This window comes from Rousettus aegyptiacus, unplaced genomic scaffold, assembly GCF_014176215.1.
Source record: "Rousettus aegyptiacus isolate mRouAeg1 unplaced genomic scaffold, mRouAeg1.p scaffold_m13_p_4, whole genome shotgun sequence".
NCBI lineage: Eukaryota > Metazoa > Chordata > Mammalia > Chiroptera > Pteropodidae > Rousettus > Rousettus aegyptiacus.
Genome location: NW_023416307.1, coordinates 105,382,129 through 105,392,724, shown reverse-complemented (window position 1 = coordinate 105,392,724; position 10,596 = coordinate 105,382,129). Strand labels below are relative to the sequence as shown.

General features: G+C 39.3%; 1 protein-coding gene across 16 annotated transcripts in view; it reads right to left on the bottom strand.

The window, feature by feature from the left end:
• Positions 1-485: 485 nt before the first annotated feature.
• MAGI1 (membrane associated guanylate kinase, WW and PDZ domain containing 1) overlaps positions 486-10,596 on the bottom strand; it is a 542,794-nt gene continuing 532,683 nt past the window's right edge. For 13 of the 16 annotated variants that reach the window (XM_016150200.2, XM_016150202.2, XM_016150208.2 and 10 more), the window contains 3 exons: positions 10,319-10,462; positions 8,059-8,197; positions 486-4,040 (listed from right to left, as the gene is read on the bottom strand). In XM_016150200.2, coding sequence (XP_016005686.2) covers positions 3,286-4,040; positions 8,059-8,197; positions 10,319-10,462 — 1,038 coding nt within the window. In that variant the 3' untranslated portion in view covers positions 486-3,285. Of the gene's footprint in view, positions 4,041-5,933; positions 6,023-8,058; positions 8,198-10,318; positions 10,463-10,596 lie in introns of all 16 variants that reach the window. The other 3 variants (XM_016150212.2, XM_016150218.2, XM_016150213.2) reach the window with 1 other exon arrangement.

Here is a 10,596-nt window from a genome sequence, read left to right as displayed (position 1 = left end):
TACCTTTTACTGAGGATTTTTCTAATTGTCAGAGGTGTGCTAAGCACTTTGCAGTTATTCTTACCAACTCTGAGGCATGGCCTTTTAAAGATGAGGAAACAGGCTTAAAAAGAGATTAAGATACTTCCCAAGACTAGTTAGGAAGCGACAAAGCTCTTTGCTTGTTAGGTTTTGCTTTATTACCAGGGCGCCATGCTCTACCATACTGTTCAAACTTTCATGAGCATATGAATTAGCAAGGTATCTTGTTAAACGCACAATCTGACTCAGTAGGTCTAGGGTGGATCTGCAGTGTTGATGAGGCAGCTGGTTGACAGACCACACTTCGAGAAGCAAGGCACTAAACTAATGCAAAGACATAATTCCTTCTCTTTCAACAGAATGGTATATTTCATCGAGCTGGAGCCAGACACTCTCAGTTGATTATTTGACCCTGATACATTTCAGACAACACGGAGACAAGAAAGATATCAATCCAGAAGCAGTAGTGGTTATGGAATGCATACATTTCCATGTATTTTTACAGTAAAAATGCATTAAAAAATCTTTCACAAAAGAAACTTAAAAAATACAAGTAGGGTGTTGAGTTCTCCCCGTGACATTCTTCCAAGCATCAATTGTGTAATGGTTGGGAGAAAAATTCATAAATTGTTTGATTTAATCATACAAAATACTCATCCACCATCTCTCATCAAGACATTTACATGAAGTGGAGGACTAGGGAAGTAGGCTCACAAGAATCAGTCTCCAATTTAAGGTTACAGTAGTTCGGAGAAAACTATCTTTCTGCTTAATGCATAGTCCCTGTACAGTACAATATTTCCAAAGCACATCTGATGTGTGGAATTCAGAAGAAACTGCCACACCAAAAGTCTTCACAGACTGAGACAAGCCCAGGTGGGTAGCAGATAGATTTAAAAAAGTCATGTGTCATCTCTGGCAAGAAAGACATCAATATATTAACTTTAGGATGTACTCCAAAAATCCACCTTGATTTCATTTATTTAAAACTATAGACTGCAATTGAGAGCATTGAGCATTTAATATCACAGATTTTGCTAGAAATAGTGAGAAAATTCCTAGCAGTGGAACCTTAGGAATAAAATCCCCAAGTTGGCTCTTAGGAGATGGGTGAAAAAGAATATCACTATTCAGTTGTATTCTCCCTCAGTGTTACTACTACAGCTCAAAGTACGCTATATATGGAAAACTTTGATAAAAATAGCAGTCGCAGACTTTTCTCTCCTTTTTAGTTATAGAATGTTCATTGTGTCTTTTCTGGGAAAGGAACTTGTTTTGTGAATGTCCACACAACCACAGCTACTCAGTCTAATGTTATGTATAAACCCATAAGTCAAATAAAGCTATGAACAATGTAATATTTATATATGCATAGTGTTTTATAAAAAGATTGGCCCACATACTGCTTTTCATCAATACAGAAACAGCATTAAATCCATAGCACACTGCAAGAAATGAGTGAAGAAGAGAATGCAAACAAATGCTTAATAATTCACAAGCAGGCTCACCATGGAGGATATGATGATATTCAAACCAACTAAAGCTTTAGAGAATTACTTATATAGTCTCCCATTTTAAAACAGCTTTACATACCTGATTTAGTTCACATTAAAATATATCCCAATGAATCAATTCGTTCCATATTCAGAAATATAAACACGTATCACATTCCTCACAGCTAAATTTTTTTGTCATAAATTCTCTTTTATACAAGAAAAAAGGCAACAGTTGCTTTTTTTTTTTTTAAACAGGCTCTATTAATTACAATTTTAACTCTGTACACACAATGATTGGCTGGTTTTCTCCGTTTTTTTTCCTTTTTTTTTTAAAGCAGTACCATGAGAACAACAGTGATTGACTTGCAAAGTTTTATGACTGTACGGAAAATGGAAAATAGTACTACAGAAATATACAATGCATTGTAAGCAATGGTTTGCTGTAGTGATCCAACAGGTACGAGCAAACATTTTGGCTCAGCTAGGCAGTAATCCATTTCAACCACATCACGGGGCTATAGCCGACCCAACCACACCTTCCATGGGATCACAAAATGATAGGTTTTCAAAAAAGAAAAATCATTATGTTTCGCTCTGCTGTTCAAAAATTCAAAGGACAGGGTCATGAGGGCAGAGTTTGTCAACCAGATCTGAAACCGCTGGGCTTGTGTCCTTTTTTCCCTTTCACATACTGGAGACTGTTGTTATGGTTTTAAAGGGAAATCAGCATTCCTAAGAATAAGCACCTCCAACCCTCACTTCTTTAAATATCAACAGAGAGGTAACTTCCACCAAGGCTCATTCCCTCCTCCCCAATTTGGCAAAAGGCAACCATTGGCTTATGCTAAAAAGGGGAAACATACTTTCTGTATCAGGGACTTTTGTAACTCCTTCACACTGGATATATTATCCCCTACTCTCTCAACTACTCAGTCTCAAATCAGACAACGCAACACAAAAGAAGGTATTTGTTGTCCATTCCTTCTAGTAGTTGAGCAAAGCTGTGATGGCACTGCCTTAATGAGCTCTTAATAGATGTTAGTAATGCTAATGAACCTGCCCATCTGTGCTCTGGCTGCTTTTGGGTAATGGCGGCCAACCTTCTCCTCTCTGTGCCTTTGTATGGCCAGGAAGAGTACAAACTATGACTCAAAAACATAACATTTCTTTGTGCTGTATAGGTTAGCTATAAATATCCTTCATTTGCAATAGTAGTCTCTTCATACAGTTTGCTTGATTTTAAAATCACCAGCAATCCTAATCCACCCCAAAGAGTCCTCAGCTTTTACAAATATAACTTTTGCCTTTTTTTAAAGAAAAACTCCTAACTACATTATAGCACTACATCATTACATAAGTCTATATCAAATTAATTAAATGTAGTCAATAATTTCCCTTACTTACAGAAAATAATCAACAGCCCTATTTAACCAGGAGAGAAAAAGATTGCCCAAAATAAGGGAACAATTCTTGACAAGTCTACAGTTTATGTAGAAACAAAATTTATATCCCTTTGGGGCAGCATTTGGCAAATAATTTCCAAAAAAGTATGCATTTAAAAATACTTTCTGTAATATTATACATCAGGCACAACACTTTTCATATATATTTTTTTCTTATAAGATTTCAAATGCATAAAGTGTTTGTTGCTATTTATAGGATCATCAGGTGTCAGATGCTTTATTAGGTAAGAAACTAAATTATTTCAGGTTTGTGACCTTCCTCTTAGAACCTTTAACACGGTAAAGGCTGGAATGCGTCTCAGAACTCAGATACTGAGGTCGGTGCTACATTCTTTGTAAGGTCGCCTTCTCTGCTCTGGGGGATGTCTGGAACTTCTGCCGGCATCCTGTTTCAGACTCATCTCTTCCCTTTCTCGGTGGCTGACTTTGTCCTCTCTGTTCCTTTTCTCAAGTGACCGCTCTCTCCTCCGCTCGGGGGACCTTGCTCGCCTCCGGTCGGTCGATTTTGCTCTCCTTTCGGGCGAGCTCCCTCTTCTTCGTTCAGGAGATCTTCTCTGATCCAAGAGTCTTTCGAGAGACCTCCTCCGACGGCTGGGCGAGCTGTCCCTTCTGCGGGTCGGCGACCGCTCTCGCCTCCTCTCGGGAGAACTCTCTCTTTTTTTCTCATGCTTCTCCCTCCTCTCCAAAGTGTTGTCAGCGCTCCGGGTGCCTTCCCTCCGCTTCTCGGGAGACCTTCTCTTGGGGCCATTGGTCACCATCCGCTCAGGTTGTGCTTCTCTTCGCCCCTCTGGTGCCCGGTCCTTGGGTCGGCAAGCCCCACTGTCCGGTTTTCTAGAAGTTCCGTTCCATGTGTGATGTTCATTGGATTGTCTGCTATACTCTCTGCTGCCTTTGGAATCTCTCACGTGTGCCCGCTTTTCCCCATGTGGTGATGATTTGTGAAAATCGGGTGGGTAACTGGACTCCAGGGACGGGTGCGGCCGGCGGTCGGCGGGCCCGGACCTCATTTCCGGAAGCCCTTGTGCACCGGCGCAGGGGCCGTTCCGGTCGCTGCCGGGGTCTGCGAGGAAAGGAGAGGAGAGCGGCGGTCAGTGAGTAGGAAGGACCTTTGGCTCCTGTCCCCACTCCCACACGTGAGCTCTCATTAGTCACAACAAATACACAGTTAAAGCAGTCAGATTGAAGCCACCTGGGTCTTGGATAAGTATAACTGCAGCTAGGTAGGGTTAAAAACTAGTGTTTGTGGCTTTCAGGGTCTGGCCTACTGTTCTCTACACTCAAGGCATAGATCATTAAAGAACTTATAACAGTCACAATTTTACTCTATAAAGGCATGACCTCAAGTCTGTCTAGAAGTATCAGAACTTCCCCCACTTTATCCCTTTTCCCACTCACCAACCCTTCTCCCTTTCCCACCCCTCTCATGCACCCGTGAAAGAAAATATTCTTTCTTTTGAAGAATACTTGTGTTTTAATTTAAAAATAATCTGCCCTATTGACCTGGAATGAGGGAACTTTCTGGGGGAATGGAAATAGTCTATGTTTTGATCTGGGTGGTAATTAAATGTGTGCACACAGAAGTTAAAACAAAAACAAAAAAAACCTCACTGCACTCTATACTTAGGCTTTGTGCATTTTACTGTATGCAAAGTATATTTCTATTAAAAAAATAATCCAGGGTGGTGGGCAAAGGAGATTATGGAGGCAACATGGCCAGATGTCAATGACTACAAATGTGACATGAATGTGAGTGTCCAGGAGACATTCTCTTTGCCTTTGTGCATGTTATCCAACTATTTTCTCTACTTTTGTATAAGATTAAGAAACTGTTTTTAAAATGTGGAGTCTCCTGACAGATAAAAGGGAGTGGAAGGGAGGTTGTCAGGTACACAGTTGACATCAGGAGTTCAGATTGTCTCTGAGTTTAGAGGCACTTTTATTTATGCTGTACAAAGCAGCCATAATTACATCTATGAGCCATGGAGTCATTGGACTGCTTCTTACCACATCAAGACATCTATAGATTTAAAAGCAGGGCAACACACGAGGCTCCTATTTATTATTAAATTATTTAAAATAACACCGAAGATGTTTTAGGTAATGTCTCAAATTTATGAGAACTCTTTTTAAAGCAGGAGTGTTTCATTACAACTCAATCCAACAAGTCATACACATTATATAATTTTAGGCAAGACCAAGAAATGGTGTGTTGCAGTGTGGAGGGAAAACTAGGGAGATAGCCACAGAGATGAAGTGGATGCTCTTTAAGGATCTTTCATGAGGCAACAAGCAACTGTTTCATGAATGATCTCCCAGAACCTTGAGTGGGTGTTGACAAAAGCAGAATTATAGCCATTGAGGAGGGGTTGGCAAACTCTTTCTGTAAAAAGCCAAAGAATAAATATTTTTGGCTTTGTGGGCCACACAGTTTGTTACAACTTCTCAACTCTGGCACTGTAGTGTAAAAGCAGTCTTAGACACACATTAAAAATGGGCATGGCTATGTACTACTTACTAAAACTTTACTTACAAAAAATAGGCTGTGGACAGGATTTGGCCCATGGGGTGCCCTTCGCCAAGAGATAACTGATCAAACAGGAAATCTCATCTTCCTGTCTAGCAAAGCCCTATCTTCCTAGGTGAGAGCTCTGTGATGTGAGGTTTGTTCTTTCTAAATGCTGAATAGGCTATAATAATCAACAAAAAGCCATTTTAAGATGTGGGTGAGTGAAGGTGTTTAGATCACTATCATAAATCTAACCTTGGGGTTTCTTATACCTACTTTTAAGATAAGGGAGAGCAAGACTTCAACAGGGTCAGCGGTGTACTTACAATTCAAAGAACGCAGGGTGCTCAGAATGAATTGCCAAACATATCAAAATAGAGCTAAGCAGAAGCAATGAGGAAATTAGGCCACAGCACAGAAACACCTAGTATTGATTGAGCTACAAACCGTAGTTTGATTATGGCCCATAAGGTAGAAGCAAGCCTCCCCGAGCTTTTCATTTCTCATACATGCAGCGATATTAGGAGGTATCATCGCTGTAGAAGGGAGGGCCCAGCACCAAGAACAGTCAGAGAGAAAGAGAAAGAGAGAAAGAGAAAAAGTTGAACATTTAGATTCCCTATAACAAAGAGGAAAGAAAAAAAATCTGCATTTGTTAACATAGGGTAAAGAGAGTTTATTTGTCCAGTCAGACAGTCTAAGGCAACACTCAAATAAGGCTGCAGAGACCGCAATCAGAACAGCGAAATTTTTAGACAGCCATATAAGGTGACTCGAGGACCCAGACAATGGATGCATCCTTTTTTCTTTCTTTCTTTCTTTCTTTTTTTTTTTTCAAACAACTGGAACAATGACAGGCTGGCATAGGAGAGCATTAACAATAAACAATAAAAGAACAAAGTTCCCCCCTCCCCCTCCCCCAAAGACCGCGACAGTTAAATTAAGTACAAAAAACTCATTACAAAAATAGCCTCACAGAGAAGCAGGTTCCAATCAAGTCAGAAAAATATTGGAACTTAACATATTATAACCCATTTCTGACTCTAATCAATAGAATTAGAGAGATTTAGTCCAAATGATACATGGAGACATTACAGCAGCACAACCCTGGCATGTTCAACCCCTTTTGGAAAACCGAGTATTTAAATGATCTTTATTTTCAGCCCAAAGAACATCTGTTAGTGTTGGATTTTCATCCTCAGTGCAAGAGACATAGGTTTTGAGAAGGTACACAGGTTACTGACGGTGACTCTCAAATGAAATATCACATCCAACAGAAGCATAGGGAAGACAGAAAAGGGAGACAACGTTACACAGTTTCAGTGGCATCCATACACCTATCAGTGGTTTAGTACAGTGCACAGCTGTAACATCTTAATGTTGTCAAAATACCTCCCCTGCGGTTGGCCATGTCTAAAGGGGCCTCATCTGATACCCAGCTCCCCCCACCATGGGCCCTCATGTTTTGCACCTGTATTAATGTCCAACACCTGGGAAGGCTGTCCTTCAAGTAGTTACCCTTGTCTTTGAGCTGCATGTGAATTAAAGATCTTATGAAGTCCAAAATGCAACTGGGAATTGTGCAGAATGACTTTCAGAAAAGAGGGTGACAGATAAAATCCCTAATAAAGGGGACTGACGTATATGGGGACGATTCAATCACAGTTTCTATAGAAACTTTGGTAGACCTTTGGCTGGGAAGAAAAGCCCTACATCTAGGGCATAGTTTTTCTTTTTTTAAATTTTAAACAAGAATCTCAAATAAACAGGACATAATTATTATAATATACAATATTTTGCCATCAGGACACTAAGCTATGTAAAGATCATTGCTGTTTGTTTACTCGAATCATGTCTATAGATATGACAAAAGAACTTTATGTATAACCTGGCTTTCCCCATAGGAAAGGTATAGTAATGTGTTTCCCTCATGATGAGCACTGGGAATCTAGTTCATCCTTTATAATTTAAAAACATATGGCTAACATATCAACAGTTTCGTTTGTTTTATAGCAGTGGGCTCAGGTGGTCTGATTTGGGGTAGAGACCAGTGTGGGGTAGAGGGGATGTAGAAGTGTTGTATACAAAGCATAAAGGTGGTGAGAAAGGCCCCCAAATCATCTCAAAATTTCATGTCTCTTAAGACATCAAGTAACCAAAAAAAGAAATAAAAAGATTTGTGCCTCAACATATCACTCAGGAAACCTGCTTTCCTGCTTCTTAAAAGGAGTATAGTCATTTTGTGCTAACAATTGGATCTGAGAAACAGTTTGGCACAGTTCAAACAATCATTCCTTCGCTCTTGGTCGGACTAGACAAAATGTTCTCTCTGATTATCAGAAAGGGGGCTATAAAGATCTTGACTTAGGCCATGCCCCAGTCCATGTAAGCAAGCAAAAGGATGAAATGTGTAGAGATTTCAGAACAAGCGAGGCAAATAATCACATGGTGCGAAAGGCTGGTAAGACACTGGTGAATAGGGGAAACAAAAAGACTTTCCTGCTGCAGTTCTGGAGACAAATTCATGGAGTCATGCCAGGGAAGGAAGGAATGTTTTCATAGTTTGACCCACCATATTCTGGTACTGAGCCGTCTCCCCGCTTCAGAAAAAGACGTACTCTGCGGCCGCCATTCTTAATCAGTTCAATAGCCCGAGAATGCTTCATGTTTTTGGTGGTTTCACCATTGATTTCTAAAATTTCATCACCAATCTGCCCAAAGCAAGAGAGAACAAAGATCACAAAAGGGTTTCACCAGCTATTGAGGTGTTTTATAATTTAAAATTCTTATATTGATTGATTTACTAAATATTTATTGAATAAATGCCAGGAAATCTTCTGCTTAGGATTCAGCAGTTAACAAAACAAAAATTCCTGCCTTCATTTAGATGACATTCTAATGGGAGAAAGACAAGAAAATTAGAAAAGTACAAGTATGTTAGATAGTGTCAGTGCTAATAAAAAATAATAAAGGGGGATATTAATTGAAGGAAGGGAGATGTGGTAAGCACCTTCTAGGATGGCTCTCAATGATGCCCACCTCTTTGTATTCACATCCTGTGTAATCTCCTTTCCTTTGAATGTGGATTGAAATTAGTGGCTTGCTTCTAACAAACAGAATATGGCAAATGTGATGAGAGGTCAATTCAAAGAAAAAGTTACAAAATTATTTGGTTTCTGTCTTCCTTGACCTCTTTTGTTCTCTCACTTGTTCACTCTGATGCATGATGTGAGCTGCCCTAGTGAGTCCATGATAAGGAAATGATGGAGGGCTGGGGTTAGAAGCCCAAGAAGTATTGCATTCTGCCAATGACCCTGTGGATGAGCTTAGAAGCAAATCTTTTCCCAGCTGAGCCTTCAGATGAGACCACAATCCTGACTGATACATGACTGCAGCACTTACTATGTGTCAGCTGCTATTTTAGGCACAGGAGATAAAGGAGTGAACAAGACAGGCCAGATCTTTGCTTTCACGGAGTTAATATATTCCAGGAGGTAGAAGAGAAGCACTAGCTTTGACTTTTGAAGCCTTGAATTTGAGTCCTATTACTTCTTAGCTAAGTGGTCTTGCTCAAGTTCTTTTAACTTCTTGGAGATCGATTCCTTATATGTATAAGAAGGTAATAATACCCCATGCCTACCAAGCTAAAGGGGTCAAATCAGATAATACATGTGAATGTGTCTTATGATCTAGTCAGCATTATAAAAAATATCATGATAATGGTAATTCATTCAATTAGAAACTCTTGTGTGAGTAAAGACATGGAAAAGCATATTCCATCTGTTAGAAATTTAAACATTCCACTGTATACTGCCTTGTATATGCACAAATTGTGCATGTAAATGCATAAAGGAAGAATGTGTAAGAAACTAGTGTACAGGTTGACACTGGAAACCACCTTTTATTATGTACCATCTTTCCCTGTTTAATTTTTTTAAAACCACCTACATGTCTACTTTCCTAATTTTAAAAAAGCTCATTAAAAAATTCAATCTGAAGAAACTTAAAAGTAAGAATTGTGTCTTAAGTACAAATATTAAGTTCCCTACTCTTGGTCACTTTTTTCCTTTTTCTGTTCTGGCCCAATTTCATTCACTTTTTTTCCTTTCCTAACCTAACTTTTGATTTCTTTTAATTCTTTGCAGATTGCTCCCTTATATGTATGTCTCAATCTATGTGACCTATCTATAACGAGCAAATGACTTTTCTTTTTTAATTATCTAACCTGCCCAGGAGATCAACACATTCATACAAAGTAATAGATATGAAATATCTAAACAGAGCAGACTCTTGGCATTTGTGTATTTAAAATTTGCAGCTTTGACTGTCACAGAGCAACACCATGAAGTAGCTGACCCTTTGCTGAGGCAGAGTCAATAAACTCCTGATGTCAGGGTAAGATGGCTGGTGACTAGCTAGAGACAGAATGGAGCCCACCACCCAAAACTTATAATACTACAGGGTTTTCTTGCTTTCTAAACATCCTGGTACACCCAGGAATTCCTGTGAAGTGATGTGTCTGCCTCATGAGATTAAGTATAACAACTATGGAAATGGGATTCAGAAAACATTAACTTTAATAAGTTAGTAAGTAATTTTAATACTTTATTCAACTCCAAAGATTTGGAAGGGATCACTTAACTTTAGCAGCTACAACTATGCTTCAGGGAGAAATTTACTGTAGGGTGGGGGTCATGCATTTAGAATGTCTTGAAAGCTATGGGAAATGTATTTCTCATGATCACAAAGGTTCTAGCTATATAATGTAAAAAGGTAAAAAGTCACTGCAGATGACATATTTACATCTACTCTGGACTCCTTTTCCTACTTACCCTCATCTTTCCACACCTTTCTGCAGGACCATCTTCTGCTAAGCGCAGAACATAAAGGTCCATGTTATACTCTCGGCCCCCTCGAAGACTAAAGCCAAATCCCTTGGCTCCTCTTTCCAGTTCCACAGTGTAAAAATCTTGATCCTATTTCAAGAAATAAAATGTAATCATTTTGGGAGAACTTATATCCACACATATTTTTCTCCATCTCTGCTCACACACTTTGTATCATGCTGATTTGACAAAAAGGTACAAGTGCTCTCCCCCTCTTGGTGATC